Below are 16,024 nucleotides of genomic sequence, written 5' to 3' on the forward strand. Positions count from 1 at the left end.
ATTCTACCAATCCATGAACATGGTATGTTCTTCCATCTGTTTACATCTTCCTCTATCTCTTTTTTCAGTGTCCTGTAGTTTTCCGCGTATAGGTCTTTTACCTCCTTGGTTAGGTTTATTCCTAAGTATCTTAATTTTTTTGGTGCAATGGAAAATGGGATTGCTTTTTTAGCCTCTCCTTCTGTAAGTTCACTATTGGTGTATAGAAATGCCATAGATTTCTTGGTGTTAATTTTGTATCCTGCTACATTGCCGAATTCATTTATTAAGTCTGTTAGTTTTTTGATGGAGTCTTTCGGGGTTTTTATGTACAATATGTCATCTGCAAATAAGGACAGCTTTACTTCTTCTTTTCCAATTTGGATGCCTTTTATTTCTTCTTCTTGTCTAATTGCAGTGGCTAATACTTCCAGTACTATGTCAAACAGGAGTGGTGAGAGTGGGTATCCCTGTCTTGTTCCTGTTCTTAGGGGAAATGGTTTTAGTTTTTGCCTATTGAGTATGATGTTAGCTGTGGGTTTATCATATATAGCTTTTATTATATTGAGGTATGATCCTTCTATTCCCACCTTGTTGAGAGTTTTTATCAAGAAAGGGTGTTGGATTTTGTCAAATGCTTTTTCTGCATCAATTGATATGACTATGTGATTTTTATGTCTCAATTTGTTTATGTGATATATCACATTTATTGATTTGCGGATATTGTACCATCCTTGCATTCCTGGGATAAACCCTACTTGGTCATGGTGTATGATCTTTCTGATGTACTGCTGGATCCGATTTGCTAGAATTTTGTTGAGGATTTTGGCATCTATGTTCATGAGGGATATTGGCCTGTAATTCTCTTTCATTGTGTTGTCTTTATCTGGTTTTGGTATTAGGGTGATGCTGGCTTCATAGAAGGAGCTTGGAAGTGTTCCTTCCTCTTGAATTTTTTGGAATAGTCTGAGGAGGATAGGTTTTAGTTCTTCTTTGAATGTTTGGTAAAACTCTCCTGTGAAGCCATCTGGCCCTGGGCTTTTGTTTGCCAGAAGCTCTTTGATGACTGCTTCAATTTCTTCCATAGTTACTGGCATATTGAGCTGTTTAGATTCTTCCTGATTGAGTTTTGAAAGGTTATATTTTTCTAGGAATATGTCCATTTCCTCCAGGTTGTCCCGTTTGTTGGAATAGAGTTGTTCGTAGTATTTTTTAACAATCCTTTGTATTTCGGCGGGATCTTTTGTTATTTCACCTCTTTCATTTCTGATTTTGTTTATTTGGGTCCTCTCTCTTTGCTTCTTGGTGAGCCTGGCTAGAGGTTCATCAGTCTTGTTTATCCTTTCAAAGAACCAGCTCTTTGTTTTGTTGATCTTTTGTATTGTTTCTTTGGTTTCTATATTGTTTATCTCTGCTCTGATCTTTATTATTTCCTTCCTTCTGCTTACACTGGCCTTCTCTTGTTGCTCTTTTTCTAACTCTTTAAGTTGTATGGTTAGGTAATTTATTACCATTGTTTCTTGTTTTTTGCAGTAGGCTTGTAGAGCTATGAACTTCCCTCTCAAGACTGCTTTCGCTGTGTCCCATAGATTTTGGATTGTAGTGTTTTCATTGTCATTTGTTGCCATGATGTTTTTTTATTTCTTCCTTGATCTCTCTGGTAACCCAGTCATTGTTTAATAGCATGCTGTTTAGTCTCCATGTGTTTGATTTCTTTGGGTTGTTTTTATTGTAGTTGATTTCCAGTTTTATGCCACTGTGGTCTGAGAAGATGCTTGATATGATTTCTATCTTCTTGAATTTTAAGAGACTTTGCCTATGTCCCAACATATGGTCTGTCTTTGAAAATGACCCATGTGCACTTGAGAAGAATGTATATTCTGTGGCTTTGGGGTGAAATGTTCTGAAGATGTCAATTAATTCCATCTGGTCTAGTGAGTGATTTAGGATTGATGTTTCTTTGCTGATGTTTTGTTTAGAGGATTTGTCCAATGGTGATAGTGGGGTATTAAAGTCTCCTACTATGATTGTATTGCTTTCAATATCTCCCTTGATATCCTCCAGGAGTTTTTTTTATGTATTTGGGTGCTCCTGTATTGGGTGCATATATGTTTACCAGAGTTATTTCTTCTTGTTGGATTGCTCCCTTTAGTATTATGAAGTGGCCTTCCTTATCTCTTGTTATGTCCTTCACTTTGAGATCTAATTTGTCAGACATAAGTATTGCTACCCCAGCTTTTTTTTCAGTTCCATTTGCCTGGAAAACCTTTTTCCATCCCTTCACTCTCAGTCTGTGTGCGTCTTTTTTTGAGGTGGGTTTCTTGTAGACAGCAGATAGATGGGTCGTGTTTTCTTATCCAATCCGTTACCCTATGTCTTTTGATTGGGGCATTTAATCCATTTACATTTAAAGTTATTATTGATAGGTACTTATTTGTCGCCATTCCTATTCTTTACCCCTGTGTTCCTTCTTCGCTTCCTATTTCTTTTTTTTCTTATAGCAGACCCTTTAGCATTTCTTACATTGCTGGTTTGGTGTTAATAAATTCCCTTAGTCTTTTTTTGTCTGTGAAGCTCCTGATTTCACCTTCAATTTTGATTGACAGCCTTGCTGGGTACAGTATTCTTGGATTCAGACCCTTCCTTTGCAGGACTTTGTATATTTCATTCCATTCCCTTCTGGCCTGATGAGTTTCTGTTGAGAAATCAGTTGCTAGACTGATGGGGGTTCCTTTGTATGTAACTTTCTGTCTCTCTCTGGCCGCTTTTAAGATTCTTACTTTGTCTTTGGTGTTTGCCAATTTAATTATAATGTGCCTTGGCATCGGTCTTTCGGGGTTCATTTTGCTTGGGACTCTGTGAGCTTCTTGGATTTGTGTGGGTTTTTTCTTCCCTATATCAGGAAAATTTTCTGTCATTATTTCTTCAAAAAGGTTTTCTATTCCTTGCTTAGCTTCCTTTCCTTCTGGAACCCCTATTATGTGGATGTTGTTTTGTTTCGTGTTGTCCCAAAGTTCCCTTAGGCTCTCCTCCTGCCTTTTAATTTTTTTTTCTAGAAGTTGATCTACTTGGGTATTTTTTCCCATCTTGTCTTCTAGCTCACTGATGCGGTCCTCTGTTTCTTCTAGTCTACTCTTGATGCTTTCTATTGAGTTCTTTACAGCAGCGATGTCATTTTTCATTTCTTCTTGGTTCTTCTTCATTTCCTCTTGGTTCTTGCTCATATTGTCAAATTTGTCTTCCATTCTTTTCAGCCACCTTATGACCATTTCTCTGAATTCTTTCTCTGGAAGGTTGCTTGCCTCCATTTTGTTTACTTTCTTTTTTGTTGATGCCTGCTTTTCTTTCATATGCGGGCTGTGTCTTTGTCTCCCCATGGTCTCTCTTCTCTGGATGTCTGGTTATGTAGTTCTCTCTCTCCTGCGTTGATTTAAAGGCACAAAATACAGCGCTACCAGGTACAACTCACAAGGCACTGAACAGAAATGTATTCACAATATTAATAACCTCCAATAAAAGTGACCACCAGAGAAAGGCAAATTAGGTGATAGGAGAGAAAGAAGAAGAGGAAAAAGAAAGAAAGATGGAAAAAAAAAAAAAGGAGTGTCAAAATGAAATTGGGAAAAGGGAAAGAGAAAAGAGAAAGAAATAAAAAAGTAAGAGAGACAAGAAAGAGACTAAGAGAGAAAGGGGAACAGACTATATATATTGGGGATAAAACTCCAATAGAACAATCACTAATCCCAGCAAATGCCAGCAACAAGTGCCTGGGGATTAATACAAACTACAACACCAACTAATATTGAGTGAGGCAAGGGAAAGCTGAAGCACAAAACAAACAAAAAAATAAACAAAAGAAGAATAAGCAAAACAATCTCACAAAAAAGCATAATAATTCGATATAATCTACATTCAAGCGAACAACAACAAAAGGACAGAGAGAAAAACAATTTTTTGGATAGTTAAGACAGCAAAGAGAGAGGTGTGTATGGACTTGGAGCAGGGGATTGGAGATTAGATATGTAAGTAGGGTGAAATTTTAACAAGGGGTAAACAGAAAGAATAGGGTAAATCTAAAGCAGGAAAGGGGTAAGATAAACAGGACACCGAAAAGGGGAAGGTTAGGAAGAGAGTGATGGCATAAAGGTAGAGTTGAGATAGAGTAAAACGATGCTAAAGGAAAGATAAAAATAGAATGTAGAACACTAATCCCAAAATAAAATGAAGAGAAAATAAATGACACTTTAAAAAAAAAAAGATAAAATAGCAGTAGTAATAATACGGATTGAAAATAAAAATGTAATAATTAGAAAGGTAAAATCAAGTGATGAAAAAAGAAAAAAAAGTTAGTTTCTTGAGTAAAAGATGCAAAAAATGAAAATTAAAAAAATAAAAAAATAAAAAATAAAAATAAAATGTGGAGTAGTGAAGGTTATTCACTTCCTCTGTTGTTCTGTTTGGCACGCCTGTTTCTCAGTCTGGACAGTATTGCAGTTCCCTGCGTTCCACTGCTCTTCAGTGTTGTAAGCCAGTCCTGATTTTAAGCAGGCGGTATGTCTTAATTTCTCCTATTCCTTTATTTTTGATTACACAAGAGTCAATTTGTGATTCAGTCCCTGGGTGGCAGTGTTTCTGGATTGACTTCTGGGTCTATCTTTGGCCTCTCTAGGCAGTGTTAGAGCCTTCTTTCCCTGTGGCACTCACTACCGGTTTGTGGGAGTGGGCTGCCTCAGAGCTGGCTCTCCGATGGTCACTCCCCGCTCCGATCCCCAGGTTCCAGAAAAACAACTTTCCTCTGCAGTCTCCCAGGGTGTCCCCAACTGGGTGATCCTATGTATTGGGCTTAGTAATCAGAAGCAAGAATTTCAAGAGGAAAAAGCCCACGTGTGCGAACTCTGGGGCTGCGCCTAAGACTAGGCACCTGGCGAACTCCAGGGCTGCGCGTAAGTCTAGACAGCCTGAAATTCTTAGGGTGTCCCTGCACTTCAGATCAAAATGGGTTGCTTTTTAGAGAGCCCTTCTGTTAGCAGCTCTGAGGACCCCTTTCCACATTCACAGATCACGCTAGCCCCAATAGCCATGGATTTTTCTGGGCACAGGCTTCCCTGGTCCTCCAGCTCCCGCAAAACGCGCATTTCTCTCTCCCGCCGGGACCAGAGACCTCACCTTATCCCAGGCGAAATCTGACCTTTCCGTGGTGGAGTGTAGAGCTCCTCTGAACCCGTGTGCTTGCACCAGTTGGGGAGCGTTGTTCTGGGGCTCGCAGCTGTTCCGTGGGTGCCGCAGTTGTGGATTCTTAGGCTTCTGATAAGCTCCACTTTCCGGTTCAAGATGGCGCAGACTCCGCGTCCAAGCCCGCAGCTCCGGGAGGTGACCCAGCTGCAGTTGGCTGCCCGGTCAGGGGAACCCGTCTAGCAGTCTCCCACCTTCTTCTGGAGTTCAGCTGTCTCCCAACTTGCCAACAAACGCTCCTAGTGCGACCCTCAGCTGTTCTTTCTTTCTGCTCCGGGACAAGGCTCTGAACACGTTTGTCTATTCCGCCGCCATTATTCCCTCCCTCAGAACTGTCCTCAGATAAAATTTTTAAAGTGTTAAATAGTATTACGCAATTAAGGAAATTAATTTTGGGGAGATATTATCTTAGAACAGTCTTAAATTTCTTTTCCATCTATTTTTCCTTACATTAGTGGTTTTAAGAGAAATACTTTGTATCCAACTTATTTGCTAGTGTTAATGCTGAATATATTATTTTACCTTATTTTAGGTATTTGAACATCATTAGAATTTTGGCCTTTTCAAAATAAACTTTCTATTGATATTAAAATGTCATTAGTAGCTTTGCCTTAAGATTTATTTTAATCTCTAACAATAATCCTTGTAATTAATAGTTTGTGTAGCAGCCATTTAGTACTTGTGATTAGGTTCCAGTTTTTACAAAGCTCTTCAATCAAGTTTATGTTTTACCATGAAATGCTGTCATTTTTTTACTGTGTAAAAAGTAGAAAAAGCATTATTTTTTATGAATTTCTGTCAAATCTATATAATAGTACTGTTTTAACTTTAAGCTGTATAGGAAAGTGAGTTTTCTGTTAGTCATCTTAATTTGTTACTTTATATCAGATAGAGTTTGACTCCTGGCATAGAATGTAAAACTTTTAATTTTTTTAAAATGCAGATATTGGAGCAGATGTATTGGATTTAGCAGAAACAATGGTTGCATCTGCAGATGGTCTAGTTTATGAACCAGTAAGTTTGATTCATATGTTTTTTAATAAAATATGCTTTGAGAAATTGCTCCTTAAAAAATAGTTTTGATATTTTCTATTTGGTTTTGTTTCAGCTAGTTTAAGTAATCCATATTCTTTGTAAAAATTTAGGGGGGAAAATTTTATCTAATACTAAAATCTTGAGATAACCATTATTAGCATTTTTAATAAGCCTTTAATGTCTGTTTTATAAATATTCTTATTTTATATTTTTGTTAATGCTTTCTAATAGTTTTCCTTTCTCTTTTCTCATTTCTTAGAGTTTGTATGCGCTTTTTTTTTCTTTACTTTTGAAATCAAATATTTATTATTTATATCCAAGGGTGTATCTCCTTTAGTTTTTGTTTTGTTTTTGGTCCTTGGTGATCTTAATTTTTAAGTGTTTTTTCTTGTTTGCTTTAATATATTCAGAGTAGTGCTTTCACCTCTGTTTCAAATGATCATATAATGTTGAATTTTGTGGAGTGGTTCTCAGAATCTTTATTCTCACATTAAATATATATTTTGAACTTTGCCTCTGAGTTCTGGGAGATTATCTTGATCCAAAAGGACCAATCTTCTTTTCAGTGCCCTCATTATGTTTTAAAATTTAGTGATTATATTTTCTACCTTTAAGATTTTGTGCAGATTACGCCATTTTTTTTCTGTCCCTACTTCCAATCGTTTTATTCACAAGGTAACTGGGGAGAAGTTGCATGGTGATTTTCAGATATTAGCATTATCCTTGTGTGCAGTGGTGTGAAAAGAGTTGGGAATCATGCTGCAGACAAGTTCAGCAGGAGGAGAAATCAGAATACATTTATTGAAATCAGAAAGATGGGACAATTTAACTTGGCGTATATGATTTATAGAGTTTAGAAAGACATAAGGGTCAAAATTACAGGAGAAGGATGTTCCAGGTTGGTATGATTAAATAACCAAAGGCACAGAGGCAGAACTGTTTGATAGAATGAGGGATTGTTCCACTTTTATTAAAAAGCAAGTATTTGTAAAGAGAGAGTAGTAGGTTAGGGCCCGATTATGAAGGGATAACTAATAATGTTAATAAAAAGTAGGATTAATATGCTTTATTATGAATTACCTTTATGAAAATCAAAAGTGGACTTTTTGTTGCAAAATTAAATTGTGGATATTGTCTCAAACCATGAGAAGCTTGCATATTTCACTCTAATTATAAAAGTAACCAAGTCTGATTTTGAATTGATGAAGGTAATGCCTGAATAAAATTTCTTGAATTATTCTTTAATGATTAACATATTTAAGAATTACAGTGCTCTTTTTTAGCTCATTTAAAAATAATGTTGATCTCATCATGGTATTATCCCAGCAAGAATATGGGCTTTGGAAGCTTGAATATTACACTTAAGCTGTATATATTTTTTTCTTTTTTCCTTTTTAATAAAATTTAGGCTGGCATTATTTAAATGATTAATAACATTTATACTATTTTTAAATGAAAATAATTTAAATTTTTTAGGTTGACTTATAGAAGATTCAATATAAACATGAATACTTGTTTTTTACAACACCATAAATTTGTTTCTTGTTCAAAGAACATTTAAAAAATTATTATATAAAAGCCAAGATAAATCAACAATGTTGGTAATTATGTTTTTCTTTATTTTAGGTAATGTTTGATCTTTCTCCACAGCAAAAAGAGTGGCAGAGGTAATAAGTAAACTAAGTATTGTGCTCCAAAGAAATCTAGATCCCATTTTGTTTATTGTGACTTCATAGATTGGTATATTTGTCTAGGCATTTCTCTGGATGAAATATTAGCAGAATATATTATATAATGTAATCTTTACACTTTCAAAAATTTTACCAGATCTTAAGAAAGTCATGTTAATCCTATTTCTAATGTACTTTGGATCATAATACACATTAGGTTTCATTTAAAATTTTATTAACTATTTAAAAAATTGTAAAAGCAATATTTGATCATTAACATTCAGTTTGGATAGAAAGGATACAAAGTAAAAGTTAAAGCCTCCTCAGCATTCTATAAACCTAGTACTAATGACTAGCGGTAATAACCAGATTTCTTGTGTAGCCTTCTAGAAATTTTCTGTTCATATATAATGTTTTATATGTTTGCATATTTATGTTATGTTTTTCTAATACAAATGGGATCATTCCATGTCTGTTCAATAACTTGCTTTTTTTTTTTTTATCTAACGTGGTATTTTGTACAACTTCCCCTTTAAGTACATGTAGCAGTCCATTTTATGAATAAACTATACCTAATTGGATCATTATTGATGGATAGATTACTTGCAAGATTCTAATATTGAAACAATGCTCAGTGAAAATTAAAGAAGGTAAAATAACTTTGAAGATACAAAGTTATTGCTGAAAATGATAGGAGATAATATGGCCCAAAGGTAGAAATATTAGAGGAACACTTTTATTTTTGGTTTTGTTGTTTGGAATAATTTCATAAGTTATTGTGAACATACAAATTTTGTTCAAAAAAATCTTCAACCAATTCTTTGTGGCTACGTATATTTAAAAAGAAAATCTGCTCATGGGTTCTCGAATGTAACTTTGTTTTTTATAATCCTCTGCCTTATATGTTGATATTCTTCGTAAAAATCACAGGTAGAATATATTACTTTGCTTAGAATGGTCTTAGAATAGAATAAAGCTCAGGTTTCTTCCAAAAAGGAGATACTAGTATATCAGATCTATTGTGTGGCCTCTTATTTGTTTAATTCCTTTTGTATTTACAACACTTTTATTTAATGACAAAAAGTAAGAATTTTATAATTATTGCATGCATGCATAAATTTAGATATTCAGATGAGCAAAAGCTACTTATTGGTGACTCAGACTGCACATCCATTATTGATGAAATCAGACAGTTTTATTTGGGAGCCCAGTTATTAGACCTATAGCCACCCTACCTCACTCTTCCTGCTTTCAAGGAAAATGACCAAAGAAAACTTGATACTTTATATTAGAATAAAGTCCTGTAATAATAAATGTATGGCTTAGCTAAGTCATCTAATTATTATGATTATTTAAAAAGGGTTGGCTTCCTTTGTGTACCTTACTGTATTTATAAGCTATTGTTTGTGTTATATTTAGGATGCTGCAGCTGATTCAGAGTAGACTACAAGAAGAACATTCACTTCAAGATGTGCTATTTAAAAGTGCTATTAAAAGTCCAATTCCCCTTCCATCAAGGTGAGTTGTATACTCTCCAGGTCCACCCCATGATGTTACAAAAGGTCAGATTTCTTTTTTTTACGGCTGAATAATTGGGTAGAAGTAAGACAGCTTTTTTATCCACTCATCTACTGATAGGTATTTGGGCTGCTTCCAAATGTTGCCTATTGTAAATAATGCTGCATTATATAGGGGTGCATATATTCTTTTGAATTAATGTTTTGGTCTTTTTTTAGATATATTTCCAGCAGTGGAATTGTTAGGTCATAAGGCAGTTCCATTTTTAATTTTTGAGGTAACTCCATACTGCTTTCCACAGTACCTGCACCAATTTGCATTCCCACCAACAGTGCACTAGGGTTTCTTTTTCTTTACATCCTCACCAGCACTTGTTAGTTGATTTATTGGTGATAGCCATTCTGGTGTGAGGCAGTACCTCATTGTAGTTAATTTGCATCTCACTGATGATTAGTGACATTGAGCATCCTTTCATATGTCTATTGGTCATCTGTACGTCTGTCCTCTTTGGAGAAGTGTCTATTCAGGTTCTTTGCCCATTTCTCAATTGGATTGTGTTTTTTGTGGTTGAGTTGTATAAGTTCCTTATAAATTTTGGATATTAAGCCCTTATCAGATGTATTGGTGAATATGTTCTTCCATTCAGTGGATTGTCTTCATTTTGTTGATGCTTTTAATAGTTCAACAGCACTCCCACTAAGGTGAGGTGTATATTTTAAATGTGCAACTATTTATTAATGTACTTACTTTGACATCATTTTAGCATTGATTTAGTTCTCTGGATCTCATATTTCTCAGAGAAAATGTAATCGTTCTGTATGATTAAGATGTCCTTTTACTCTTAAAGTTATAGTCTGTGATACTGATCAGGATTATCACAAATATAGTTGGTCCTTGAACTACATTGGTTTGAACTGCTCAGGTCCACTTATACACAGATTTATTTCAATAACCTATACTGTTTTCCATCCGTGGTTGGAACTCCACAGGTGTGGAGGGCCAACTGTATGCTATGCCATTTTATACAGGGTACTTGAGCATTCCCGAATTTTGGTACCCTCGAGTCCTAGAACCAATCCCCTACAGATACTAAGGAAAACTGTGTTAAGTTTTGGTGGAATCAAAAGTTATATGTGAATTTCAGTACTCCTAACACTTGTGTTGTTTAAGTGTTCACTATATTTCATTTTATTTAATTTTTCTCTTTTATGTGTGCATGGTATACCTCTATTTAACATTGTTATGTTTTAAGAACAAATTAACTGCATTTCATATTATGAGGATTTCATATTATGAGGATGTATGAATTTTGATTAGGAATTTTGTGAGGTTTTTTTACTTACTTTTTTTTATAGATTAGAATAACTGATAGTTGGAAATGTTATAATCATGAAATGATCATTTAAGTCTAAAACTATTGAAAAGGTTTTACATTTGCTTAGAAAGAAAATGTCATTGTCTATTTGAACTTAGATGGCATGCCTTTCCCTCTTACCTCATTTATAGTCCCATCCTCCCCTATCCTCTTAAGTACCAAAAACAGATGATGAAAGTATGTCTTTGTTGGACTGATTCTTTACTTTTAATCTTTCTTCTATCATGGGACTTACTCCTTTGGTTAGATTTTTTAGAACCATGGAATTTTAGATTTGTGTAAATGTAATATGTAAATAATAATTATGTAATTTTTTTCTATTTCAGAGATAAATGCTTTTTTATAAATGTACAGACCTCAAAAAACTGCTTTTCCACTTTTGACATTTAGAACATTACCTGAAAATTGATCCTTACAGATCAATACTGGTGACAATATTGTATGTGCTGTAAATAATCCTAGCATATCTTGTTATAATAGGGAAGATGATTTATCACAGCCTCCCGATGCTTGCAGAATTCATGGTCATCTATATGTCAATAAAGTAGCGGGGAATTTTCACATAACTGTGGGCAAGTATGTTCTTTTCACCTACTGAAAATACTTAGACAAGTTGTCAGTTTGTTAAAAGTAAATTCTTTGCTAAAATAACAATATATATTAACTACTAAAAGACAGCTTAAAATGTTTTGTATCTGTATTTTTGATGTCTTGAGATTTGTCCGGGCTTTAATTTCAGGATAGGGAAGACTACTAACTTTAATACTACTTCAAAATAAAGTTAAACAGTCATGTTATATTTTATATGTTAAAGTAAATGAGCTGTAGGTACAGTATGAATTAAAACCTACTTACCAAGTTTTAGTAGCCTGGAAGTTCTTACCTAGACATTTCATTAATTTGCTCATTTTGTTGGATGGTGGTGTTGTTTTTCTCTTTGGTGATTGTCACCAAAATGTAAATCCTAACTAATTTGAGACAGGTATTTTGATATAGTTAGAAATTACTAGTGTCTGGGAAAAAGTTAAATTAGATAACAGTTAAGGAAAAAATATTAGATCATCAGCCTTCATAAGCAGCACCCTGCACAAAACAGTTATGCAATGAATACTTGGTAAATTTCTGAATGGATTCTCTGATTCTCTCTCCCTTCCTTCCTCTATTTGTCTTGAGTTGCAGAACTGAACAATTCTTTATTGTAAAAGACATTTTTTGAGTACTTGTTATATGCAAAGTAACATGCTAGATACTAAGAATGAAACAGTGAATAAAGGGAGTTTTTGTCCTTTTGGTACTGACAGTCTGAGAGAATCCAAACTTGAAACAGTTAATTGAACTAATCCTATCTAATAAAAGAGTATTATGCAAATTGACTGTCACTCCAAGACACAAGATGGCCACGCCCATGTGGCCAAAGATGGCTGCCCCCATGTAGACACAAGATGGCCACCACAAGGGAGGGCAGTTGTGGGCAGTTGGGGGAGACCAGGCCAGCAAGGGAGGGCAGTTGGGGGGGATCCAGGCCTGCAGGGGAGGGCAGTTGGGGGGACCAGGCCTGCAGGGGAGGGCTGTTAGGGGTGACCAGGCCAGCAGGGGAGGGCAGTTAGGGACAATCGGGCCGGCCAGGGATCAGTTAGGCGTCCATCAGGCTGGCAGTGGAATGGTTAGGGGCAATCAGGCAGAGGCAGGTGAGCGGTTGGGAGCCAGCAGTCCTGGATTGTGAGAGGGATGTCCATTTGCCTGATTAGGCCCGATCCCTCCAGGCCTAAACGGGTGGTTGGACATCCCTCAAGGGGTCCCAGATTGGAGAGGGTGCAGGTTGGGCTGAGGGACACCCCCCCCCCCCCCCCAGTGCACGAATTTCATGCACTGGGCCTCTAGTAAGTATATAATTATAGTTGCATTGAACCTAGAAAGGAGAAGTATGGTTGATGCGAAACTATATAACAAGATACCTGACCTACTCTGCTTGTCAGCAGAGGCTTTATTGAGGATAACCATAACTGTTCAAACTAGTGAATGATTAGCAATTTTATATATAAAGGAGAGAAAGACATCTACGCTCAGGGAAAGGTTACAAAGCAGGAAAGAAAGTGGCTGAAGATTGTATATATATTTAGAGACAGCATAAGAATTTTATGCCAAATTATTTCAGTATTTATAGTGATCAGATCAAACATTTCTTTGTCTTTGTTGTCCAATTCTTTTTAACATTCTTTTTTTAAAAAATATGTTATTGAGCCAAAACCGGTTTGGCTCAGTGGATAGAGCATCAGCCTGCGGACTGAAAGGTCCCAGGTTCGATTCCGGTCAAGGGCATGTAACTTGGTTGCGGGCACATCCCCAGTGGGAGGTGTGCAAGAGGCAACTGATCGATGTTTCTCTCTCATCGATGTTTCTGACTATCTATCCCACTTCCTTCCTCTCTGTAAAAAATCAATAAAAATATATTAAAAAAAAAATATGTTATTGATTTCATAGAGTAAGGGAGAAGAGAGATAGAAACATCGATGATGAAAGAGAATTATTGATTAGCTGCCTCCTGCACGCCCCCTACTGGGAATCGAGCACAGCCCAGGCATATGCCCTGACCTGCAATTGAACTGTGACCTCCTGGTTCACAGGTTGACACCCAACTACTGAGCCACACAGGCCAGGCCATTTTTTTGTTGTTGTTGTTTTGTTACTGTTGCCACCACTCATTCTCTCCATTCCCAACCTATAGCTGGGAATCTTAGAATTTCTTGGTATCATACAGGCAAATACTAGTTGGCTCAGAGAAATAGAGAAAGTTTTATTATATTTTTGGAAACAAACAATATCCTACTTCAAACCTAACAAACAGTATCCTACTCCAAAGCTAACTGTGAAAGGTCAAAACTCTGTTAACAAATACTGTATGAGCATCCATAATTATAGCCTTCATTCCCAATTTCACCTATCTCTTCATATGATAACTCATTCCAGCAATAGGAGAGGCCAAATTGAAAATGATGTAGCTTATCATCTCTGAAGTATCCTATAAACCACTCCTAATTTTTTGGTAATAGGTTTGTCAAATTCAATATTGATTTTTTTTTTTTTTTAAGATCTCACATTACCTCTCAGGCACAGTATCATTTTCAACTGTATTATAAAGGAGAACTATTTATTTCAATATGCAGATTGTTGAGCATGACTACATTAGATAAGGCAGTGAAGTAGGCAGATGCTTGCCACTTACATGTCTCATTACAACAGCTGCAAATGCAGACTGAAACAGATGTGTTGGCCACTCAAATATCATGAGTGCTATTTCTATTGTTGAATTGATACTCTGAAATAGTGAACAACTTTTGTAATACTGTGAACAAAACAAAAATAACATTTCCTCTGTTTCCTGGGAAATTTAGTGTATATTGAAACTATAACAAAGTACTTTTTTTAGATAAATGGAGTTAAGTTCTAGACTCAGGTCATTATACATAGGTTTTTCACCTATGTAAATACCTTTTAAGAGTGTCACGCAAGATGTGGGACAGTTTTGCATGATGTGGGACAATTTTATTTTGTGTGAGACTGTCATTGCCTTGCAGGATGCCTTGCTTCCTTGGCCTCTGTCCACTAAATGCCAATAGAGCTCCCCAGTGACCAAGACAACTGAAAATGCCTCCCCCCAGTACCCTCTGATTTTCAATAACCTTTGCTTCACTGAAATTTACATGGAGTAATATATCATAGGACATGAAAAATATATGAAATTCAAATTTCAGTATCCAAAAATAAAGTTTTTCTCTAAAACATTAGCCATGCTCATTTGAAGTTGAAAGTTTATTTATGTGCCTTACTACATAATATCTTCAATTTTGTATCTTGGTCCACAAAGCTTAAAATATTTACTATCTGGATCTTTACAGAAAAAGTTTGCCAACCCCCAATTTATTAAATTGTTGAGATGAGTAGACTAACAAATCATAGGCCAAGTATCTTCTTATTTTATGTTAAGAAAATTATATAACTTAGAAAAGATAAGATCCCTCTTCAGATTTTAATTTAGTTATATATTTAACTAATTACTTTAGTTTCTTTAATCTTTTTTCCTCCTTTCAGGGCAATTCCACATCCCCGAGGTCATGCACATTTGGCAGCACTTGTCAACCATGACTGTAAGCAGTTTCTGAAATATTTTTCCATGAAGAGGTCCTTGAAAGAAAAGTGTTTTGTTTGATTATTTTTTTATTTTATTGCAGGTGCAAGATAGGGCTTTGAAAGTGGACTGTTTTGAAAACAGATATCCATAGGAGAAAATAAATGATTAAATTTATCGACTCTAATCCATATTCTCCTGTCCTTAAGCTCCTGTCTTCTGTTTAGTCATGGCTCAGAAGTTGCCCAGGTTAGGGAGGACAGCCTAGTGTGCTTTGTATTACTTTGTGCACATTTCTGCTAATTTCTATGGATAATGAAGGAAACATAATTTCAAGTTTATTTTAATAGTATGGGCATACACAATATTCAAGTTAGTTCCTTGTAATGATTGTCATGAAACTTAGTTTTTAATGTCTGCTTTAGAGAACTAAAGTAATAAAGTCCATAAAATCTGTTTGGTCCTATATAGCAGGGCATTAAAAATATACCAGATCAGTTAATTATTTGGATTCATGGACGACATCCCAGTGGTTTCAACAACATAATCCTATTACTAGATGGTGATTAGACCAGAAAAGACTTATTTTGGGGTTATCAGGCTTAGATGTAATATTATTTCTCAGACATTGATTTATATATAATCATGAAATTTGAGATACAGCATTTTATCAGAATTTACTTACCTTTATGCATTTAATTCCCAGATATTTATATGCGTTTTTCTCAAAGTTAACGTGGTTTTAAATACTATTTTATTACACCTGCAGATTTTAGATGTTTTCATGTGAAAGTAGATAACAATGTGAAGCCATCTGTAATATGTGTTTTAAATAATAATAATTCTCCACTTAATTGGTTTTATTTTTTGCCTCAGCATACAACTTTTCTCACAGAATAGATCATTTGTCATTTGGAGAGCTTGTTCCAGGAATTATTAATCCTTTAGATGGAACTGAAAAAATTGCTATAGATTGTAAGTACTTAATACTTATTGTTGGAATTTGCATGTAGGCAATTTTTTATAACTTTAGTATTAATACATTTTTAATAATACTCTTAACCCACTTGTAACAGATAAGCAGATAAA

At 35.3% G+C, this 16,024-nt stretch overlaps 1 protein-coding gene across 2 annotated transcripts in view; it reads left to right on the top strand.

Moving 5' to 3' along the window:
- The window catches only part of ERGIC2 (ERGIC and golgi 2), a 43,075-nt gene that overhangs the window by 14,846 nt on the left and 12,205 nt on the right, over positions 1 to 16,024 (top strand). For both annotated transcript variants that reach the window (XM_080662854.1, XM_080662855.1), the window contains 6 exons: positions 6,155 to 6,225; positions 7,873 to 7,913; positions 9,336 to 9,434; positions 11,290 to 11,385; positions 14,899 to 14,954; positions 15,812 to 15,910. In XM_080662854.1, coding sequence (XP_080518980.1) covers positions 6,155 to 6,225; positions 7,873 to 7,913; positions 9,336 to 9,434; positions 11,290 to 11,385; positions 14,899 to 14,954; positions 15,812 to 15,910 — 462 coding nt within the window. The remainder of the gene's footprint in view (positions 1 to 6,154; positions 6,226 to 7,872; positions 7,914 to 9,335; positions 9,435 to 11,289; positions 11,386 to 14,898; positions 14,955 to 15,811; positions 15,911 to 16,024) is intronic.

This window comes from Plecotus auritus (assembly GCF_963455305.1).
Source record: "Plecotus auritus genome assembly, chromosome: 3".
Taxonomy (NCBI): domain Eukaryota; kingdom Metazoa; phylum Chordata; class Mammalia; order Chiroptera; family Vespertilionidae; genus Plecotus; species Plecotus auritus.